The sequence below is a fragment of the Chelonia mydas genome, chromosome 2 (genome assembly GCF_015237465.2).
Source record: "Chelonia mydas isolate rCheMyd1 chromosome 2, rCheMyd1.pri.v2, whole genome shotgun sequence".
Lineage (NCBI taxonomy): Eukaryota > Metazoa > Chordata > Testudines > Cheloniidae > Chelonia > Chelonia mydas.
In genome coordinates this window covers 137323280-137347554 of record NC_057850.1, presented here as the reverse complement: position 1 = coordinate 137347554, position 24275 = coordinate 137323280, and the positions used below count along the sequence as shown (strand labels likewise).

Genomic DNA, 24275 nt, shown 5'->3' with positions numbered 1-24275 from the left:
ATCCTCAAATCATGATTGAAAGGCATCCAGTTACAGAGAATCCACCATTTACTCCACTTTAAACCTGCAAGTGACCCCTGCTTCATGCTGCAAAGGAAGGTGAAAACTCCACACGGTCTCTGCCAATCTGACCTAGGAGAAAATTCCTTTCTGACCTCAAATGTGGTGGTCAGTTGGACCCTGAGCATTTCAGCAAGACCCAGCAGCCAGACACCTGGGAAAGAATTCTTTGTAGTAACTCAGAGCCCTCCCCATTTAGTGTCCCATCACTGACTGTTGAGGATATTTACTACCAGCAGTTGCAGATTGGCTACATGCTCTTGTAGGCAGTCTCATCATACTGTCCACTCCATAAACTTATCAAGCTGCATCTTGAAGCCAGATTTTTGGGGGTTTTTTGCCCCCTAACTTGGAAGGCTGTTCCAGAACTTCACTCCTCTGTTGGTTAGAAACCTTTGTCTAATTTCAAGCCTAAACTTGTTGATGGCTAGTTTATATCCGTTTGTTCATGTCAATATTGGCACTCAACTTGAGTAACTCTTTCCCTCCTTGACATTTATTTCTCTTATGTATGTATAGAGAGCAATCATATCTCCCTTCAGCCTTCTTTTGGTTAGGCTAAACAAGCCAAGTTCCTTGAGTTTCCTCGATAGCTTTACATTCCTCTGATCATCCTAGTAACCCTTCTCTGCCCCGTTCTAGTTCGAATTCATATTTCTTAAACGTACTCCTAGGGGGATTCTGTGCCGAAAAATGTTATGCACAGTATTTTAAAATTCTGGATATTTGTTAAAATAACACAATACAATCACACCAGTTGCAGTTATTTTGGTAATTTATTTCAAAATACCTGTCAGCAAGTATGTCTGCAACAGTACAGACGACAAAAAAGATTCCCCCAGCAGTAGAGAGTTAAAGAAACCCCTATGAAAACCTAGTTCCTGTTTCTCAGTTATGCTTTTGTTGGGCGCCTTAGTCTGGATCTGTCACACATGCCACTAGGCACATCTTAGGGGGGAACTCTGCCATTCTGGTCTCAAGCACCAATCCGCAACCAGAACCCACCCCGACCAGAAATCTGTACCCCTTCCCCTCCCCAGAGTCCACCCACGGGATGCCCCCCAGCTCAGACACCTGCACCCTCTACTCCCCCTACCCCCCACAGAGCTCAGGTATCCATAGAGATAAACATGCTGATGCTGGGTCCTGGGCTTTTATGGAGTTTCCTGCATGCTGCCTCCCTCCTTCAGGATGTGCTAGGAGCCGCAGTTGCCTGAAACCTTCCAGCTCCCCTTCCCCTGGGAGTGTCCTGTATTTGTGAACTGGAGAGCAGGGCTCTGCTGGGTCCTGCAGTCCCTAGTGACGGTAGCAGCTCTGCAGTACCAGTTCTGCAAGGAAAAATGAAATTCTGTCCAGAACATTAATTCTGAGCAAATTCTGCATTGCACAGAAATGCAAAATTCCACCAGGTGTAAACATGGGAGACCAGAATTGCACGCAGTATTCCAGATGAGGTTTCTCCAGTGCCTTGTATAACGGTACTATCACTTCCCTACTTCTATTGAAAATACCTCGCCTGATGCGTCCTAGGACTGCATTAGTCTTTTTTCACAGCTGCATCTCTTTGGCAGCTTACAATTATCCTGTGATCAACCAAGACACCCTGGTCTTTCTCCTCCTCTGTCACTTCCAACTGATAAATCCTCAGCTTATAGCATTCTTCTTGTTGCTCATCCATCTTGATCTGCAAGTCTTCCTTGTAAATTTTTTGACCTTGCTTGTGATGCAGGCTTCTGATAGATTCTGTATCTTTGACTTTAAAGTAATTCTCCACATACAGATCCTTGAGTTCTCGAGTCCAGTCCATTTCCCTAACTAACTCGCTTAATTTTTTTTTAAAGTTAGCTCTTTTGAAATCAAGGATCCTAGTTGCAGACCTATTTTTGTTTATCCTTCCATTTAATTTAAACTGAATTAGCTCATGATCACATGAACAAAGTGTCCCCTACAACCAGTACTTCTATGAAGTCCTCACTCTTCACTAATGCCAGATCTAAAATGGCATCCTCTCTTGTTGGTTCGGTGACTATTTAGTGAAGAAATCTGCCAGCTATCATATCCAGGAAAATCTGGGCCTTACCATTATTAGTAGCATTTGTCCTCCAATCTATACCTGGGAAATTAAAGTCTTCCATAATCACGCAATTCCCAGTAGTATTTATTTCATTAAAACATGAAAAGAGGTCTCTGTCCATATCCAGATAGGATCCTAGGAGTCTGTAGCAGACCTCAAGAACTATCACAGGGACCCTCTGGTAGTTTTCTTCCCCAAAATGATTTTGACTCAGTCTTTTTTTTAAAAAAAAATCCATTCCATCCCTTCTAATTTCTTTACAGTCTACCTCATCATTAATACTTCATCACCTTTGCCTTTATTTCTGTCTTTCCTGAGGAGCATATACCTTTCAGTCCCTGTGCTCCAGTCATGACTACTATTCTACCAAGTTTCTGTTATCCCTATAATATCTGGTTTCACTTCCTGCACCAATAATTCTATTTCCTGCATTTTGTTACCCAGGCTCCTTGCATTGTTGTGCAGGGACCTTAGCTGTTTGTGTGGCTTCGACGAGATTCTTTACTCAATTAAGTACAGTCATTCTACTGCCAGCATTGCCTACCTGACTGTTAACATAAATGGATTGGCGCACTCTTTCCTCTTAATACCCATTCTCTTACCCACTGCTGTTCCTTTCTCCAATGCTATATTCTCCCTCTCTTGATTTGCCTCCCCACTCCCACGCATCAGGCGTGAAGATTATGTAAGCATCTCCCAATCATCCCCCCCCAGATTCCTAGTTTACAGCTCTTTTAATCAGTTGTGCCAACCTCCATTCCAGAAATCTGTTTTGCTCCCATCTCAGGTGGAGTCACATGAACAGTCCTCTATTCATGCATGCTTCCCAATAGTCGAACATCCCAAAGCTCTCCTTATAGCACCATTGCCTGAGCCATCTGGTGATCATCACAATCTTGTCTTGCCTTCGTTCTCCTCCTCCCACTGAAGATCACCTGAGCCTCCATTTCTTTAAGTGTCTTCCCCAGCTTGGCATAGTCTTCTTTGATAACATTCTGGCAAGAACCTAGCAGTATTATTTGTTCCCATGTGAAGGACAGTCAGTGGATTCTTTCATGCTCCCATCAGGATACTCTTCAGCCATAGGTCCACAGCCCATATCTTAGGTCCTGGCAGATAGCACACCCTTCTGTTCTTCGGATCAGCTCTGGTGATAGGCTTGTCCATTCTTTTTAATAGGGAGTCCGTATTCCCTGTTTACAGTCCATCCCTCCTCACCATTCTGAGCCAGAGGCGACCTTTGAGGAGCAAGAGGCAAAGGTGAACAAAAGGAGATAAGCCTCCTCACAAACATCTTGTCATCATCACTGGATGAGACATTAATGCTACCACTGCCATCATTAGCTGATGACATTACATAATTCCAGGATCTAATGAAGTGGGAGACTGACACACTGCAAATTCCTGGAAGAAGTCCAGAATTCCCATCACTAACTCCTGGATATATTGCACACCTCTACTTCAGAATGGGTGGCACTGCCAATTAAGGAAGCTCTCCTGTAGCCAGCCATTTCCATCTGGTGAACTCCAGCAACAGCCTCCCCAAGATGCAAGAGGGCTGATTTAAAAAACAGAAAAAAACCCCACAACTTTGGCCAGGGTTTCTGAGTTTTTATTTTGTCATCCAGCACCAAATTGTTTGGTCATGGACATAGTCCATGAAAAGGGCAGGCAGCATACGCAAAAAACCATGCCTTATAGTACGAACCAGAAATGTCTGGCCGTATTTGGTCATAAGAGCTATTCATCAGCAACACTTCAGTTCAGGGTAGCTAATTACGAAGCACAGATGTCAAAATACTGAATTACAAGAAGTTTAATTCTTTTGTTGATCAACAAAAGGAACACTGAGAACAGTTCCGCACAATAATAAAAGTGTGAGCTTTTGGCAGAACCTCACCTCAGGCTTCACTTGCTGCTGTGGACACCGAGCCAGGTCTGTTTCCATCTCAGTAGTTATGAGACAAGCTTCCTGGCTTCAGTTGCCTGGGTTTCTGCAGGAGGTACAATTTACTGTGCAAGCTTTACCTTTTAATGGCCAGAAGCTTTTCACAGATTCCACAGATGACTCGCTTCATGCCCTGAAGGACTCTAGGGCAACACTTAGCTCTTTAGGGATACACATGCCTGCAAATAAAAAGAAATTTAGGAGTTCTCAATTACAAAGATCTGACCTTGCTCAGTTTTCCACCTTTTGTAGGCCACTGGAATCACAAGATAAGATGTGGAGGTTTTCAAAGAAAAACCTGCAACTACCTCAGTTGCTTCATCCCAGCCTTCAGCGTCTTCCAGTTTTGATGATTTGATTGAGAGTCCACCTAATGAGCAAGTTTATCAGCTACATGATATGACCCCCTCCCTCAAATTGAACAATGCTTCTCTGTATTTCATCAAGCCTGAGAGGCTTGGACAAATGGATATGGAAGGCCGTTACTTTGGACTATCCAGTTTACCTCCACCCCGCCATTCCAATTCCCTTCCGTGTCCCTCTTCAGGAACCCCTCTCACGAGCAATTGCTGACACTGTAAATCTCATCATTTCTAAGTCTAGGGCCATGGAGCCAGTCCTGCTTCAGCATAGGGGAAAAGGGTTCATTCAAGATGTTTTCTGATACCCAAGAAAAAAGGAGGTTGATACTAGATCTCAGATCATTGAACAAACATGTCAGACATCTAAAATTCAGGGTGGTGTCCCTAGCAGATATAATTCCCTCCCTGGAATTAGGGGACTGGTTTCCGATCCTTGACCTCAAAGGTGCCTGCTTCCACAGTTCATCCTTCTCACAAAAGATTTCTTCGTTGTACTTATAATCACAATCATTGCCAGTACTGGTTCCTGCCCTTTGGCCTGCCCGTCCACTCCAAGCATGTTCTCAAAAATCATGGCAGTCGTAGTGCCTACCTCTGTCGTCTAGGAATAACTATCTTTCTGTACTTCGACAACTGGCTCCTCAAGTGTCAGTCATATCAGGAGGTATGGTAGGCAGTTCAAACAACTTCACTGTTCTGAAGTATAGGCCTGCAGATAACTCTCAAAGTTGGTGTGTAGCCAATCGGATAGTCATCTAAGCTTGTTACCTCCTGGGTATATACAACACCATGGCGGACAACCTGAGTAGACATTTCTCCCTTAATTAGAGTGGGAGTTGTACTCTTGCATCCCCAGTGAAATATTCCCAACTTTGGGATTTCCAGAGGTCAGTTTTATTTATTTATTTATTTTGCTGTGGAAGCCAACAGAAAATGCAGGAAATTCTGTTCCAGCCTGGGGCTCAGTCCTCACCCTCTAGAAGATGCTTTCCTCATTAAGTGGACAAAAGGTCTTTTCTGTGCATATCCTTCAACTCCATTGCTCTTAAAGGTCCTTATCAAGATCACACAGGACCAATCTAAAGTAATTTCAGTTGGACCAACTTGGCCAAGACAAGTTTGGGTTATTTACCTCATCAAACTTACTTCTCACCCTTTGTGGTGGTTTCCAATCAAACCTTGACTGTTGTCTCAGGATGTGGATCAGACTTTTCACCCAGTCTGAATATGCTGCAACTACAAGCTTGGTTTCTTAATGGTTTTAGGGAGTGGAGACCACATGCTTATAGGAAGTAGAAAAGATAATGTTAAATAGCAGAAAGGAATCTACTAGACATACTTACCTTCAGAAAAGGAGAAGATATAATCTTTGGTGTAACCGATCGCAATCATCTCTTTCATCAATCTTGGATTACGTGTTGGAAGTAAAAAATTCAGGCCTTTCTATGAATTCCATCAAAGTTCATTAGGGGCAGTAACAGCTTCCCATGTGCTAATAAACAGTTTCTTGGTATTTGCTTATCCAACCACAGTGAGATTCCTAAGAGGATTTATCAATCTTTTTTTTTTTTCTCCAGATTAGAGCCCTTACATCACTCTGGGATCTCACCCTGGTTCTTTACCATCTCATGAAACAACCCTTTGAGCCGTTAACTTCATGCTCACTGCTACCTCTGTCTATGAAGACAGCCCTCTTGGTAGCCATAAGTTCTGTGCGAAGGGTTGGGGAGATGCGGGCTTTAATGGAAGGCTCTCCCTTTACTTTGTTTTTCATGGAGAAGTTCTCTTTATGACCTCATCAAAAGTTCTTAACCTGAGGCGTTCTCTGAATTTCGTATCCACCAAACTGTTCACCTTCTGTTTCTTTTCCAAAGCCACATCAGTCTACAAAGGAGTGTGCTTTTCATACACCAGGTATTAAGAGGGCATTAGACTTTCACTTGTATGAGACTAAGCCATTCAGGAAGACTCCCTAGACTTTGTTTATATTCCAGATATGTGTGAGGGAGCCCCTGTCTCCACTAAGAGATTTTCAAAATGGGTCTCTGGATGTATTATTGCCTGTTAGGGGAGAGGTAACCTCAGCGAAACCGTAAGAGTGACTGTGCACTGTACTGGATCACAGTCTATGGCTGTAGTTGTACTCAGAGATGTTCCCATTGTTGAAATCTGCAGGGCTGCAATATTAATCAAAGCATTTGATAATTTGCAAAGGGGTTAAGATAAACAGTGTTGTGAATTGATTTAATTTCAAATATATGCAGTTTTCTTCAGTAAAATAGTCTTCTAAGAACATTTGCTTTCTTCATTTTTTCCCTTGAAATGGAAATATTACTTACATGTATATTTCTTACTAAAGGAGCTGGGAGACATAGCTCTTCAGATCACAAAATGAGAACTTAGAATCCCTCAGTCACAATCAATTAAACTATGTGAGCAAAAATAATTGGAAATAGTTTTTTTTTAAACTAAATATATTAACATAAATGTCTTCTTTTTAACAGGGAAAATTTATTGGCAGACTGTTTACAGGGTTGTTTTGTGGTCACATGCACACTCTGTGCATTTATCAGTCTAGTGTGGTTACGTGAACAGATTGTCCATGGAGGAGCACCACAGTGGTTGGAACAAAATCAACAGCCACCCAATGGTCTTGGCCAACAGAATGAGGTAAAAGTTTGTAAACTGTCCATTGGTTTAAATTAAAGCTGGGGGGGGGGGGGGGGGGGGGGGGGATGTTCACATGGAAAAATTAATGGTAAAAAACCTGTCCATTTCAGCTTAATACATTTTTACTGCAAGGGGATCTTATTTCTACACGTTCAAATATACACTCCTATGTAACGAGGAGTGCAGTGGCACCTTAAAGACTAACAGATTTATTTGGGCATAAGCTTTCGTGGGTAAAAAACCCCACTTCGTCAGATGCATGGAGTGAAAATTACAGATACGGGCATAAATATACTGGCACATGAAGAGAAGGGAGTTACCTTGCAAGTGGAGAACCAGTGTTGACAAGGCCAGTTCAGTCAGGGTGGATGTGGTCCACTCTCAATAATTGAGGAGGAGGTGTCAATACCAAGAGAGGGGAAATTGCTTTTGTAGTGAGCCAGCCACTCCCAGTCCCTATTCAAGTCCAAATTAATGGTGTTAAGTTTGCAAATGAATTGTAGTTCTGCAGTTTCTCTTTGAAGTCTGTTTTTGAATTTTTTTTTAGCAGGATGGTTACTTTTAAATCTGTTATTGAATGTCCAGGGAGATTGATGTGTTTTTGTATTGACTTTTGTATGTTACCATTCCTGATGCCTGATTTGTGTCCATTTAGTCTCTTACGTAGAGACTGTCCAGTTGGCCAGTGTACATGGCAGAGGGGCATTGCTGGCACATGATTGCACGTATCACATTAGTAGATGTGCAGGTGAATGAGCCCTGATGGTGTGGCTGATGTGGTTGGGTTCTATGATGGTGTCGTTAGAGTAGATATGGGGACAGAATAGGCAACGGGGTTTGTTATAGGGATTGGTTCCTAGGTTAGTGTTTCTGTGGTGTGGTGTGTAGTTGTTGGTGAGTATTTGCTTCAGGTTGGGGGGCCGTCCGTAAGCGAGGACTGGCCTGCCTCCCAAGGTCTGTGAGAGTGAGGGATCATTTTCCAGGATAGGTTGTAGATCATTGATGATGTGCTGGAGAGGTTTTAGCTGGGGGCTGTACGTGATGGCCAGTGGTGTTCTGTTATTTTCCTTGTTGGGCCTGTCCTGTAGTAGGTGACTTCTGGGTACCTGTCTCGCTCTGTCAGTCTGTTTCCTCACTTCCCCTGATGGGTATTGTAGTTTTAAGAATGCTTGATAAAGCTGTTGTAGGTGTTTGTCTCTGTCTGAGGAATTGGAGGAAATGCGGTTTTATCTTAGGGCTTGGCTGTAGACAATGGATCATGTGATGTGTCCTGGATGGAAGCTGGAGGTAAGTATAGCGGTCAGTAGGTTTCCGGTATAGGGAGGTGGTTATGTGACCATCGCTTATTTGCACTATAGTGTCCAGGAAGTAGATCTCTTGTGTGGACTGGTCCAGGCTGAGTTTGATGGTGGGGTGGAAATTGTTGGAATCCAGGAGGAATTCTTCAAGGGCCCCCTTCCCTTGGGTCCATATGATGAAGATGTCATCAATGTAGTGCAAGTAGAGGAGGGGCACTAGGGGATAAGAGCTGAGGAAGTGTTGTTCTAAGTCAGCCATAAAAATGTTGGCATACCGTGGGGCCATGTGGGTACCCATAACAGTGCCGCTGACTTGAAGGTATAAGTTGTGCCCAAATCTGAAATGGTTGTGGGTAAGGACAAAGTCACAAAGCTCAGCCACCAGGTGTGCCGTGGCCTCATCAGGTATACTGTTCCTGACAGCTTGATAGACCATTCTCGTGTGGAATATTGATGTAAAGAGTTTCTACATCCATAGTGGCCAGGATGGTGTTTTCAGGAAGAACACCAATGCATTGTTGTTTCCTCAGAAAGTCATGGTGTCTCGAAGATAGCTAGGAGTGCTGGTAGCGTAGGGTCTGAGGAGAAAGTCCAAATAGCCAGATAATCCTGCTGTAAGAGTGCCAGTGCCTGAGATGATGGGGCGTCCAGGATTTTCAGGTTTATGGATCTTGGGTAGCAGATAGAATACCCCTGGTTAGGGCTCTAGGGGTATGTCTGTGTAGATTTGTTCCTGTGTATAGCAGGGAGTTTCTTGAGCAGATGATGTAGTTTCCTTTCTCAGTGGGATTGGAGGATAGTGGCCTGTGAAATGTCGTGTTGGAGAGTTGCCTGGCAGCTACCTGTTCATGATGTAGTATGTCGATTGCAATGGATTTTTTACCTTCAGTCCATTTGGTATGATGTCCATCTGTTTGCACTTGGAGAGGAAGATGTCTGTCTGTATCTGTGTGAGTAGGAGCCAGTAGGAGAACACTTCAGTCTCCCTGGACATTCAATAACAGATTTAAAAGTAGCCATCCTTCAAAAAAAGTCAGAGAGAAACTGCAGAGCTACAATTCATTTGCAAATTTAACACCATTAATTTGGGCTTGAATAGGGACTGGGAGTGGCTGGCTCACTACAAAAGCAATTTCCCCTCTCTTGGTATTGACACCTCCTCCTCAATTATTGTGAATGGACCACATCCACCCTGACTGAATTGGCCTTGTCAGCACTTGTTCTCCGCTTGTAAGGTAACTCCCTTCTCTTCATGTGCCAGTATATTTATGCCTGTATCTGTAATTTTCACTCCATGCATCTGAAGAAGTGGGGTTTTTTAGCCATGAATGCTTATGCCCAAATAAATCTGTTAGTCTTTAAGGTGCCACCAGCCTCCTTGTTGTTTTTGTGGATACAGACTAACACAGCTTACCCCTCTGATACTTAGTCCTATGTAAATTCACCAGGGTAATGTGATCTCAGCTGTAATGTGTGCAATATACATTCCTGAACCATTATAAAATGTAGAATCTTACAGTAATGTTTACTGTGATTATGCAGTAAATAATTTTCTAGCTATCTTGGTTCTTATGACCTTCTATATATAATATATTAAATCTTTTTTAAAATAGGATTTAGTGCTTGTGAAGTTGAATTTGTAACTATGATAAAGCAAGTTTGAAGTGATATGGTCAGGTCATTTTTTTTTTAAAATGACTACCTGAAAAATATTTGTTTCTGATAGAACAAAAGTTTTTACTGGTCTGTGGACAACTGGGTGGTCAGTGGAACATTTACTGGTCATCTAGGGAGAGCTGGCTTGTCATGTGGTGCTAGCTCTCCTTTCCAGCCTTCAATTGCATTAAAGAAACTAACAATATATTTTCCTAATAATACTTCCAATTCAACAGAGTTGTTTCTGAGAACATCTCTTAAAGCTGTGTTCCGTACTTTGGTAAAGTTTGAGTCTTCTGTGCTAGAATCCCTTTTAAACAGTATGTTCTGAATTATTTATTTTATTTTTAGATTTCATTTTTTTCTCCATAACAATTGATGATCATAAGGAGAGATTGATATTCATCAGGAGAGAAATTGGCTAGTCACAGATTTCTGTCAAATGCACAAACTAAAAAAAAGACTTTCCCCAACTTTTTCATAAGTATCAATTGTAACTATGTAGATACAAAATTTTAACACAAAAGTATGGTTCTTTAACTTGACAGTGTTCTTCAATAATGTATCTTTCTTACACATCACTAAATTGAACCTCTAGAAGTCCAATAAGATAGTGATACTGTCAACATTTTAGGAGGTATGTCATTGCCAAAAGCAATGGGTTGTGTTTTATGATTTAAGTGGAACCAAAAAAGTTGGCTTTTAACATGTTCGTTTTTCTGGACATTGATCAAAGCACAACAATACTTTAATTTAAGTAAAATTGCACTGAAATCTTGTCCCTGCAGGCTCAGGGGTTAGGAAATGGTGGAGGTGAAAATGCTGCACTTGATCAACCTGCTAACCCACCTGCTGAGAATGCAGTTGTAGGCGAAAACCCAGAAATTCAGGAAGAACCGGGAGATGAGGAAGAGGAAGACAATGAAGATGAAGAAGATGCTGTAGTAGAAGATGCAGCAGATGCAAACAATGGAGCCCAAGGTAACAGGTGACACAGAGCAGGAGCATTTCCCTAAAATGATCATATAAAATAGTTATTGAAAAGAAGTGAAAATGGAAATTATACTTTTGTGGCTGACATCTAAATTGGTAAATAACATACATAGGGAAACTACCCAGGAGAGTAGGCTCAGTTCAGCCTGCTTACCTCTTCTTGTGTGTGTTGCAATGTTTATGTAGTTTATTTTTTAATGAGCACTAAAACACTTGGCAGTTAAGAAAAGCCAAAACTATAAGCAGCTCTGTGGTTTCAGGCGTCCCTACAATAAGAAACTACTCTGCTTCTGATGTCAAAAGGGAAATGGCAATAAGGAAATATTTGTTTTAACTTTTGAGGAGAAATTAAACTGTAAAGAGAATAATTACTTTTAAAATGTTCTTTTGACTTGTATCCCCGTCTGACATACTGAGTGAGCTAAATGGTATGCAGCTGGTGTTTTTGCTAGTTTAAATCATAATACAGCTCTTACTAATGTGCTGTTTTGGGTCAGTTGATAGCTTTAACAATTATATCTCTGTAGATGACATGAATTGGAATGCTTTGGAATGGGATCGAGCAGCAGAAGAACTTACATGGGAGAGAGTGAGTAAGAGCCATTCTCCTGAAGTATTCTGAGCTTTCTCAGTCACTGACTTATATTTGAAATTACTTTAAACCTAATGGAAAATTGGTTCTGATACTTTGATTTCATGTAAAATTTGACGGTGATAGATATTGGTGACTCCAAAAAGTAACTATGTTAAAAATACTGTATACCGTATTAAGGAACAATTTAAAAAAACATTTCCTTGATTGCTGTGAAGAAACATAGTTAAGATCATCTTTCAACAAGGCACTCTTCTGAGATCTTCAGTTTCACTCCTAAATTTGCCAGTAGATGTTAAATGGTGCATAGCTTAAAAACTAATCTTTCTGTGAGTGTATGTATATATAGAGTAAAAATAAGTATACACTTTTATAAAAACAAACGAGAAAATGATCAAGAATGATTTCCAATATAGGCTATCTCATTTCGTTTTCTAGTTTACAAATTCCGTAACTAAAACTTTCTTGCAATCTGTAGCATGATACAATAAGGAGATGGAAAAGGTCCTCTGTTAACAATACAGAATGCTATCTGCATTGTCTTGTTTAAAAGACATTTGGTGAAAAGGACTCAATATAAACTCAAATTTCTGACCCTTTCTTACCTATTGGACTTCCCTGAAAGGAGTAATTAGCTCTTTATTTTCAGCATAAACATTATGCTCACTTTTTTCTAGTGTTATATACATATTCCAGAACTATCTTGCGTATTTGAAAAATATTTTAATTATTTTCAAAACTTTTCATGAATACATACATTGTCTTTAGCATTTTACGTACATTGGATACGTGCATTGTCTTCGGCAGTTTAAATGCAGTGGTCTCAGAAACCTCTCTTACGGTATGTCTACGCTACCAAATTAGGTCGATTTTATAGAAGTTGATTTTTAGAAATCAATTTTATACTGTCGATTGTGTATGTCCCCACTAAGCGCATTAAGTCGGCGGAGTGTGTCCTCACTACTGTGGCTAGCATCGACTCACAGAGCAGTGCACTGTGGGAAGCTATCCCACAGTTCCCGCAGTCTCCGCTGCCCACTGGAATTCGGGGTTAAGCCCCCAGTGCCTGATGAGGCAAAAACATTGTCGCGGGTGGTTTTGGGTACATGTCATCAGTCTCCCCTCCTTCCTTCCCTCCCTTTGTGAAAGCAACTGCAGACAATCATTTTGCGCCTTCTTTCCTGGGTTACCTGTGCAAGCATGGAGCCCGCTCAGCTCACCGCTGCTGTTGCGAGCATTGTAAACATCTCGCGCATTATACTGTAGTAAGTGCAGAACCTGGCTAAGAGACAGCAGCACGAGGATGATTGTGAGGAGGACATGGACACAGACGTTCCTGAAAGCATGGGCTTTGGCAATTGGGACATCATGGCGGCAGTGGGGCTGGTTGATACACTGGAATGCTGATTCTGGGCCTGGCAAACAAGCACAGACTGGTGGGACCGCATAGTGTTCAGGTATGGGATGATTCGTAGCCACTGGGAAACTTTCGCATGCATAAGGCCACTTTCCTGGCACTCTGTGAGTTGCTTTCCCCTGCCCTGTAGCACAGGAATAATAAGATGAGAGCTGCCCTGACAGTTGAGAAGCGAGTGGCGATAGCCCTGTGGAAGCTTGCAACGCCTGACTGCTACCGATCAGTCAGGAATCAATTTGGAGTGGGCAAATCTACTGTGGGGACTGCTGTGATCCAAGTAGCCAGTGCAATCACTGACATTCTGTTGTCAAGGGTAGTGACTCTGGGAAATGTGCAGGTCATAGGGAATCCCACTGCAGCAAAGCCATCCACTAACTGTGGTGGGGCAATAGACGGAACGCATATCCCTATCTTGGCACCTGACCATCTTGGCAGCTAGTACATAAACCTCAAGGGGTACTTCTCATTAGTGCTGCAAACACTGGTGGATCACCAGGGACGTTTCACCAACACCAACGTGGGATGGCTGGGAAAGGTGCATGACGCTTGCATCTTTAGGAACTCCGGGCTCTTTGAGCAACTGCAAGAAGGGACTTACTTCCCAGACCAGAAAATTTCCTTTGGGGATGTTGAAATGCCAGTAGTTATCCTTGGAGACCCAGCCTACACCTTGCTCCCAAGGCTCATAAAGTCATACACAGGCAGCCTGGACAGTAGTAAGGAGCAGTTCAACTATAGGCTGAGCAAGTGCAGAATGGTGGTAGAATGTGCCTTTGGACTTTAAAAGCTTGCTGCGCTGTTAGGTTAGACCTCAGCGCAACCAATATTCCCATTGTTATTGCTGCTTGCTGTGTGCTCCATAATATCTGTGAGAGTAAAGGGGAGACGTTTATGGCAGGGTGGGAGGTTGAGGCAAATTGCCCGGCTGCCAATTTTCAACAACCAGACACCTGGGCGATTAGAAGAGCAGAGGTAGGCGCGCTGCGCATCAGAGAGACTTTGAAAACCAGTTTCATGACTAGTCAGGCTATGTTGTGACAGTTGTGTGTGTTTTCTTTGCTGCAAACCCACCCCCTTTGTTGATTTTAATTCCCTGTAAGTCAACTACCCTCCCACCTTCGATCACAGCTGGCAAAGGAAATAAAGTCACTATTATTTTGAAACCATGCATTCTTTCTTTATTAATTAAAAAAAAAAAAAAAAAGGGAGATAACTGATAAGGTAGCCTGGGTGGGGTAGGATGGGGTGTGGGAGGAGGGAAGGACAAGGCCACATTGCTTATTTTAGCCACACTACAAATCAAAACTGCTTGAATGACAGCCTTCTGTTGCTTGGGCCATCCCCTGGAGTGGAGTGGCTGGGTGCCCAGAGCCTTCTCCCCCCTCCGCGTTCTTGGGTGTCTGGGTGAGAGGGATATGGAACATGGGGAGGAGGGCAGGCAGTTGTACAGTGGATGCAGCGGCAGTCTGTGCTCTTGTTGGCTTTCCTGCAGCTCCACTAGACACCTGAGCATGTCCGTTTGCTCCCCCATTAGCCTCAGCATTGCATCCTGCCTCTTCTGATCGCGCTCACTTAATGCTTTCCTGGATTCTGCCACTGAATGCCTCCATGCATTCAGCTGTGCCCTATCAGTGCGGGAGGACTGCATGAGCTTGGAAAACATGTCAGCGCGAGTGCGGGGGGGTTTTTTTGGTTCTTTGTTTTTTTTTCTTGGCCTTCTAATCTGCAGTAACCTCAGGGACGGAAATGATAGGGGGAGCATAGAAACATTTGCATCTGCAGGGAGATAAAAAGGGGAGAGTAAAATTTAAGATGATACATTTCTGAGAACAAAAGGGAGACTCTTTCACAGTGAATCAAGCAATTCACAGCAGACAGCACATGTGCTTTAGGTACAAAGTCTCATTTTGCCTTTTATATTGAGCGCCTTCCAGTATGGTGACACATCACACACGGCTGGGCAATAGAATTCGGTTTCCAGGCAGCCATGGTAAGCCTTTTGGTATGTGGGGTTGGCTTCTTATTACTTCATAACATGTGGGAATGGTTTCAAACTGCAGCGCCATCCTTTCCCATAGCAAGCAATACTGGTTGGGTTTGCCATTTAAAAGGAGGGGCTGCGGGTTTTGGGTGGATGTGTAGCACACACCTCCCCCACCCCTCCGCGTGGCTATTTGGGATGATCCCTTCACCCCTCCAGCTGTCGCGTGGCTATGGGATGATCCCTTTTAGCCAAGCGCAAACAACCCAGCATGGATGGGGTCCTTTTACTGTTCCCTTACAAAAATTCCCCTATTTCAACCAGGTGACCATGAATGATATCATTCTCCTGAGGCTAACACAGAAAGATAAAGACTGAATGGTGCTTGAATGTGACCAAAACCCAGGACCATTCACTGCCATGCTTTGTGCTATAATGATTCTAGACTACTTGCTACTGGCTTGGTGTGGTAAAGTGTCCTATCATGGAGGATGAAATAAGGCAGCCCTCCCCAGAAACCTTCTGCACTCCCAGCTACCTTCGAGACACCAATGACTTCCTGAGGAAACTACAATCCATCGGTGATCTTCCTGATAACGCCATCCTGGCCACTATGGATGTAGAAGCCCTCTACACCAACATTCCACACAAAGATGGTCTACAAGCCGTCAAGAACACTATCCCCGATAATGTCACGGCTAACCTGGTGGCTGAACTTTGTGACTTTGTTCTTACCCGTAACTATTTTACATTTGGGGACAATGTATACCTTCAGATCAGCGGCACTGCTATGGGTACCTGCATGGCCCCACAGTATGCCAACATTTTTATGGCTGATTTAGAACAACGCTTCCTCAGCTCTCGTCCCCTAACGCCCCTACTCTACTTGCGCTGTATTGATGACATCTTCATCATCTGGACCCATGGAAAAGAAGCCCTTGAGGAATTCCACCATGATTTCAACAATTTCCATCCCACCATCAACCTCAGCCTGGTCCAGTCCACACAAGAGATCCACTTCCTGGACACTACAGTGCTAATAAACGATGGTCACATAAACACCACCCTATCCCGGAAACCTACTGACCGCTATTCCTACCTACATGCCTCCAGCTTTCACCCTGACCACACCACACGATCCATCGTCTACAGCCAAGCTCTGCGATACAACCACATTTGCTCCAACCCCTCAGACAGAGACAGACACCTACAAGATCTCTATCAAGCATTCTTACAACTACAATACCCACCTGCGGAGGTGAAGAAACAGATTGATAGAGCCAGAAGAGTTCCCAGAAGTCACCTACTACAGGACAGGCCTAACAAAGAAAATAACAGAACGCCACTAGCCGTCACCTTCAGCCCCCAACTAAAACCCCTCCAACGCATTATTAAGGATCTACAACCTATCCTGAAGGATGACCCAACACTCTCACAAATCTTGGGAGACAGGCCAGTCCTTGCCTACAGACAGCCCCCCAACCTGAAGCAAATACTCGCCAGCAACCACATACCACACAACAGAACCACTAACCCAGGAACCTATCCTTGCAACAAAGCCCGTTGCCAACTGTGCCCACATATCTATTCAGGGGACGCCATCACAGGGCCTAATAACATCAGCCACACTATCAGAGGCTCGTTCACCTGCACATCCACCAAAGTGATATATGCCATCATGTGCCAGCAATGCCCCTCTGCCATGTACATTGGTCAAACTGGACAGTCTCTACGTAAAAGAGTAAATGGACACAAATCAGATGTCAAGGATTATAACATTCATAAACCAGTCGGAGAACACTTCAGTCTCTCTGGTCACGCGATTACAGACATGAAAGTCGCTATTTTACAACAAAAAAACTTCAAATCCAGACTCCAGCGAGAAACTGCTGAATTGGAATTCATTTGCAAATTGGATACAATTAACTTAGGCTTGAATAGAGACTGGGAGTGGCTTAGTCATTATGCAAGGTAGCCTATTTCCCCTTGTTTTGTCCTACCGCCGCCCCCCCCCCCCAGACGTTCTTATTAAACCCTGGATTTGTGCTGGAAATGGCCCACCTTGATTATCATACACATTGTAAGGAGAGTGATCACTTTAGATAAGCTATTACCAGCAGGAGAGTGGGGTGGGAGGAGGTATTTTTTCATGCTTTTTGTGTGTATATAATAAGATCTTCTATACTTTCCACAGTATGCATCCGATGAAGTGAGCTGTAGCTCACGAAAGCTTATGCTCAAATAAATTGATTAGTCTCTAAGGTGCCACAAGTACTCCTTTTCTTTTTGCGAATACAGACTAACATGGCTGTTACTCTAAAAGGCTTTCAGAGTACCTCCAGGACAGCTTCATGGAGATGTCCCTAGAGGATTCCCGCTCCATCCCCAGACACATTAAGACTTTTCCAGTAACTGTACTGGCCGCAAATGCATCCCAAATCAAACATTAAACACTATTAAAACACATTAAGCACTATTGCTTTTAAACCCTGTACTGTAGTTACAGATGTGCACTCACCAGAGGTGCCTTTTCCGCCTTCAGGGTCGGGGATCCCGCCTTGGGAGGGTATTGGCTCCAGGGTGATGAAAAGATCCTGGCTGCTGGGGAGAACGGATTCACCGCTTGCCTGCTGCGCATTCTCCTCCTCCTCCTCTTCCTCATCCACAAAATCCTCCTCCGTGTTGTGTGCAACTCCCCCTTGAAGATGTCCACAGACACTGGTGGGGTATTGGTAGGGTCTCCCCCTAGAATGCCGTGCAGCTGATCATAGAAGTGGCATGTATGGGTCTCTGACCCAGAGCGACCGTTTGCCTCCTTTGTCTTTTGGTAGGCTTGTCTCAGTTCCTTGACTTTCACGCAGCACTGCTGCGTCCCTGTTGTAGCCTCTGTCCATCATGCCCTGTGTGACTTTGGTGTATATATTAGCATTTCTTCTTTTTGATCAGAATTCTGCCTGCACAGATTCTTCTCCCCATACAGCAATCAGATCCAGTGTCCCCCTTTCGGTCCATGCTGGAGCTCGTTTGCGATTCTGGGGGGACTGCATGGTCACCTGTGCTGCTGAGCTCGTCATGCTGACCAAACAGGAAATGAAATTCAAAATTTCCCAGGGCTTTTCCTGTGTATCTGGCTAGTGCATCGGAATTGAAAGCGCTGTCCAGAGCGGTCACATTGGAGTGCTCTGGGATAGCTCCTGGAGGCCAATAATGTCGATTTGCATCCGCACTACCCCAGATTTGACCCAGCAAGGTCGATTTTTAGCGCTGCTCCCCTCACAAGGGAGGAGTACAGAAGTCGATTTTAACAGCCCTTTAGGTTGATGGAACGGGGTTGGTTGTGTAGACGCATTCATTTTAAAATTGACCTAACGCAGCTAAATTCGACCTAACCCTGTAGTGTAGACCAGGGCTTAGATCTTCTGTGCCAGTCTGTGCGTTTTGAGTATAGTCCCTTCTTCCCTTCTTGATGGGGACAGCACATTGAGAATTCGTGGTGATATCACCCTTGAATGTAACGAGCTTGGAAGCTCATCTGAAATTTCAAAAGTAGTTTACATGATGTTGTTTATTAAGTGAAATATCTGAGAACTATGAGACCTTGAAATATTAGCTTAAAATTTGACATATAAGAGATCCTCAAACTATGAATGAGTCCATTAATCTTGAAGTGATGGAGTCTCGACTGGCATAGAATATCTTAGAGGAGCAGGAAAAGAAAATACCTTTTAAAAATCTTTTTCCTTGTTTTGTTTTTTCCGTTTTGTTTTGTTCTGAAACAAGTGTACAACTAAATAGAGGATATTTTTCCCATCTGCAAGCCCTTTCCTGTTTCAGACTTGAACAGCATGAGATATGACTGGTCTAGAACTGGGAGCTGTTTCGCCATTATACTCTTGATTGAATCTCATCTGCTCTTATTCTTTCATGGGTAATACTCTGCAGCTAGAAAGCAAAATTATATTTACACAAATCTTGATATACAACTTCTCTGACCTCAGATTTCATATGAATTTAAAATTCAGTTAAATCACTAAATAAATGCTGAGGCTGCTATAAATAGGTAAATGATTCATTTCCTGAGCTAAATTAAAATCTTCACCATTCATATTCTTGAAACAGGTCTCTCTCTGAAATAATCAGTTAAATCGTAGACTGTCTTTGGTTTACATGAACTACTATACATTTAAACAATTGTGTATTAAAATATTACTGCTTTTGATTAGATCAGTTTACAGTACTGAACTAGACAGTTTAAGTTCCTTACTGTAGGTTTAAAAATTTGTGTTGGTCTGATTGTCCAGTAGTATAAGGCATGTAGCTAACCAGGGCAGTAAAAAATGGGTTTTAAAAAGGGTGACCTTGAAGCTGGTTGTGGGACTATGAAGATTTTTGAATATAGAACTGTGAATGAACTCAACTTTCTTTTATCCTTAGATGCTTGGGCTTGACGGATCTCTGGTTTTTTTAGTAAGTGAAGTCTTATAGTTCAAGAATAGTTTTTCGGCAGGCTTATTTTTAAGGAAACTAACAACTTGTTTTATGTAGACTTAAATAAAAAGTCTGTTCTGTAATATATGAAGCAGATTTCAAATGTTGCATCGATGTGGTAGCTTTAAACCAGGGGTGGGCAAACTTTTTGGCCCGAGTGCCACATCGGGGTTGTGAAACGGTATGGAGGGCCGGGAAGGGAAGGCTGTGCCTCCATAAACAGCCTGGCCCCCACTCCCTATCCGCCCCCTCCCACTTTCCACCTCCTGACTGCCCCCCTCAGAACCTCCACCCCCTATCCAACCCTCCCTGTCCCCCCCCGCCCCCCCGGGACCACCTGAACCCCCAGGACCCCACCCCCTATCCAACCCCCCCTGCTCTCTGTCTCCTGACCGCCCTCCCCCCCGAACCTCCAATCCATCCAACTGCCCCCTGTCCCCTGACTACCCCTGGGGACCTCCTGCCCCTTACCCAACCCCCATCTCGTCCCCCCCACCCCCTTACCATGCTGCTTAGAGCAGCAGGACAGGCTTATTTGAAAGCCTGGGAGGTGGGCAGGTGCAAGCCGCGTGGTGGCGTGGCTGTGGGGGAGGGGGGACAGCAGGGGAGGGGCCGTGGGCTAGCCTCCCCGTCCGGGAGCTCAGGGGCTGGGCAGGACAGTCCCACAGGCTGTAGTTTGCCCATCTCTGCTTTAAACAGTTTTTCTTACTTTATCATAAACTTGATTCACATGGATGATTTAATTTTTTTTTAATTTTTTGTGGCAATCAGATACCGCTGTAGTGGGTCCTCCGTTTTCAAAATTTACAAATTGTACAATTTTCAAAAGGGCCTAAGTAGCTGTTGTAAACTTAAAGTTGCCCCAAAGTTTAGATTTTGTAAAAACAAGTTTTTGTTTTATGATCAATAAAAATGTTTCAACTCAAATATCCACCTTCCAGACAACAGTTTTTAAACAAGAAGCATTCCTCTGCACTTTTTAAAATCCAGGCATTGCACCACTAAACCTGAGATTGACTACACTAGTTTTCATTACCCTAGCTGAGAGAAATACAAGTAGTACATAAAGAACAGACGGACAAGTACACTCAATGTTTTTTTAAAAATCACTGTTAATAGAGTACCATGTTATTAGTAACTTAGATAAATAGGTTTTGTTTATAACATAAATATAGCCACCTGTGTCCCTTTAACTATAGCAATCACAAGCAAACACTTGCTATTATTAACCAGAGTAAGAAACAAGAATCCCTTTGCAAATTAAACCTGAAATAATTTTCCTCTTTTTCTGAAAATACAAATTCTATGTACTTTTAAAGTAAGCATAAAAAGTAGTATAACTCTTGCCATTTATATTTACAGACCTGGGTAGATTATCTGCAAAACACCCTTCCTAACCCTAGCCACAAAAAATTTCCATTATAGCCACCATTTTTACTCACAACATTCACTTTCATTTTGGGGCTGAAATTTAGAAAATTCTAAGCTTGCAACTTAGCTCATTATTATTCATTCTTCCCCTAAGAACTCAGGTGCAGTTATTTGCTTATTATGTGATTTATATGTTTTTATACTCTGCTTTTACTGAAATATGTTTTACTTCCTTCCCCAGGAACATGTCTTCTGGGTGGTGTCTTTAAACACGCTGTTCATACTTGTGTTTGGTACGTATTATTATTTGTTCTTATTTCAAAACTAGCTTTTTCTTCGTGACTGCGTGATAAAAAGTAGTTTTTAGACCACTTTTATTCTCAGAGAAAAACAAAGTGACTCTGATTTTTTTTAAAAACTGAACCAGAATAAAAAGTGAATAATTAAATGTGAATAATAAACCTTTCTTACTGATAGTATTACACAGATCCTGCAAACACATGGATATGAGCAGACCTTAGTGGATTGCTTGCATCTCATTGTGTAATTTTAGTTCCCAAGGTGGCATGTATTGCATCCAAGACAGATATTTTTTCCTTTTTATTTTGTTACTGAAAGTAATTTTTTTGGATTTGGTTTTTAAAAGTCTGAGCTGTTGCCTAAGCTTTATTGCCGTTAGTTAGAGCTGAGAACTATATATTTGTGAAATAATATTCAGGAGGGAATTTCTGGGAGTTACTTTATGAAGTTCCCCCAAAAATTGTGGGGACAGATGGGATATAATTTCCCTGCTTTCATTCTTCCCTAGATATTGTTAAATGACCCTTCAAATGATACCTTTTGTCTCTGAGGCTCATAAAATCATTTCTGAAGGGCATATATATATTTTTCCTTTGGAGTGCCACAGACTGCACACAGTTGTCATGTATTGTTTAAAAAAAAAAAAAAAAAAAAATCTCCAGGAGGACTATCCTGTGACTTTCAGTAAGGCCTTTATTCAACCCCATTCAAGTTGAAGATTGTGCTGTTCTATCAGTGTACTTAGTGTACATGGGATAAAACACTAACATTTCCAGTAGAGTGCCCTTAATATCTGTTTGCTTTCTAAATGATGTTGCTTTCCTCCTTGGTTATTATTAAGATTATTTTTGTTTAAATGGAAGATCGAGTGAACAGAATCCTCAGTCTCTTACCTCTTTTCTGTTAAAGGACATCAAACATGGGGTTCCGTAGGCTAATGGAAGGAAAATCTGTGGGATCACTTCATTAAATTATTGGCAGAACACTGTTGTATTTTTGGTGGGAGATGTGTATTATGGTGGGCTTTAGGGTTAGAGTGTGAGCGGAACCAATGAATTCGCTGTCATAGGGACCCACAAATACCCCAGTTGGATAGGAGGGGAGCAGCAGCTATGGCACATACTGTAGCCTTGAGACTGCAGTAGTAGTCTTGGAGCAGCTATATTAGTACTCCTGTACCTGGGAGGAGGGTTTCTTCCTCCAGAGCAGCCCTGCACCAAACCAGTACACTCAGAATTGCTGCTATGGAGCAGGTTTGGCTAGAAGTGCACAAATGTAGGGTGTGGTGTGTTTTTTTTTTTTTTTTTTTAAAGATGATAGACTCTTCTATAACTACTATCTGCCTCCCTTTTTTGGTGGAGAAAAGTTAACTCTGTCAATTGACTGACTTTTATTGTATTAACCTAGCGGTATAGAAAGGATATTATGTCTGGACCTTACCACTATAATCTGTAAAGAAGCCTTTGTTTTGGTATGTTGCATGCTTTTACCTCAGTAAGTGCTGCGGCGCAGAAGACTCCAGTAATAGTCATGTATAGTGGAATAATATTGTTTTGTTCTGTTTTCACACTGCTGATAAAGGGTGATTTGCACCCTTAAATGTTTCAAAAACTGTTTGCCTCTTTGTTATATTTTGGTGCAAGATATTGGGAATCACCTAATGTGAAAATATTTGTATTTTGGGGGCTTAAAAAAAATTACTAGATACCCACTAGCCACAGGCAGATAAGGAAGATGAGGATATAGGGCTCCTCCAGAGAAGATGAGTGGCAGGTAGTAAAATGATCAGCCTGCATCATTAGCATGATGTTTCTCCTGAACTCTTACTCCTAGGTGGATTCTGCATGACTGCGGTGCCTGCAGAAAACTCCCCCTCCCCTTCCCCGAATTCCTATGCTTCCCTGCTGAAAACAGCAGGGAAGCAAAGGGAAGCCTCGTCCGGGCAAGGGGGAACACGACGATGGGCACTGTTTTGGGGGGATTGCCCCTTCAAACTGCGGCGAGGCATGGGGGGGGGGCACACGGCATTACGTGCCACTGCCCAGCTGAAGGAGGCTGCAGCTCCGCTGACTCTGCGGCTGAACGCTGCCTCCTGTATCCTAGTGCCAGTCGTGCCCCCATCTGTGTGCTTGAAGCCTTCCTGTTTTCTGTGCAACAGTGAGTGCTGGCGGTGGGGCTGGGTAAGGAGGGTGGGGGGAAATGAGGGAAGGGGAGTGGGGGGAAGAGGCAGTAGGGAAGGAATGGGGGTGGAATAGGGCAGTGGGAGAGGAATGTAGGAGTGAGGGGAGGAGGAGGCGTGGAGCAGTGGGGGAGGGGGATGAGATGGGGAAGAAAAGAGGATAGGACAATTGTGGGGGGAAGTGGGAGCCTGGAATGCAGCATCCCATTGGCAGCAGCTGGGGCTCCCCCGTTAAGCAGGCCCATCGAACCCTCATCCTGACAAGCATTACCCCCGTACACCTGAACCCCTCTGATGAGCGCCCCAGACCCCGCACCCCACTGATCCCAAGCAGCTGCACCTGGACCCCCACCCCATCAAGCCCCCCACACCCACACCACCGCCAGCCGAGCCCCATCTCCCCACACCCAGACCTCCCCACTGAGTCCCAACCACCTTCACCTGGATCCCCTGCAGAGTCCCATTGCCCCTGCACCCGGAACCCCCCAGCGAGCCCCTGTGCATCCAGATCTCCCACTGAGCTACCCACACCCAGATTGCCCCACACAGGAAATCTCTCATCCCAAACCTGGATCCCCCCACATTAAGCCCCTCCGTACTTGGATCCTGCTGGGCTGAGCCTGCCCACCCACACCTGGCACAGGGGGACAGGGCCTCGGGGAGTTTCTGGGGCAGGCCCAGCTCTTGCACTGTGTCTGGGTCAGGTGCAGCCTCATTGCCGAGTCCTTGTATATGGTGTGGAGGGGGCTTCAGGGTGATCTCCTAACTCAGTGCAGCCAGTGGTCTGTGCTCCCCACTGCTATGCTGGAGCCACATTGATTTATTGACAAAATTTGCAGAATTTTGCAGAATTGTAAAATATTGTGTGCGGAATTTTAATTTTTTT

General features: G+C 43.5%; 1 protein-coding gene across 6 annotated transcripts in view; it reads left to right on the top strand.

The window, feature by feature from the left end:
- Nucleotides 1–24275, top strand: part of MARCHF6 (membrane associated ring-CH-type finger 6) — a 122409-nt gene that overhangs the window by 41907 nt on the left and 56227 nt on the right. For 4 of the 6 annotated variants that reach the window (XM_037893337.2, XM_037893338.2, XM_037893339.2 and 1 more), the window contains exons 6-11: nt 6949–7114; nt 10857–11049; nt 11589–11650; nt 19486–19518; nt 21152–21203; nt 23044–23367. In XM_037893337.2, coding sequence (XP_037749265.1) covers nt 6949–7114; nt 10857–11049; nt 11589–11650; nt 19486–19518; nt 21152–21203; nt 23044–23367 — 830 coding nt within the window. The remainder of the gene's footprint in view (nt 1–6948; nt 7115–10856; nt 11050–11588; nt 11651–19485; nt 19519–21151; nt 21204–23043; nt 23368–24275) is intronic. The other 2 variants (XM_037893341.2, XM_037893340.2) reach the window with 1 other exon arrangement.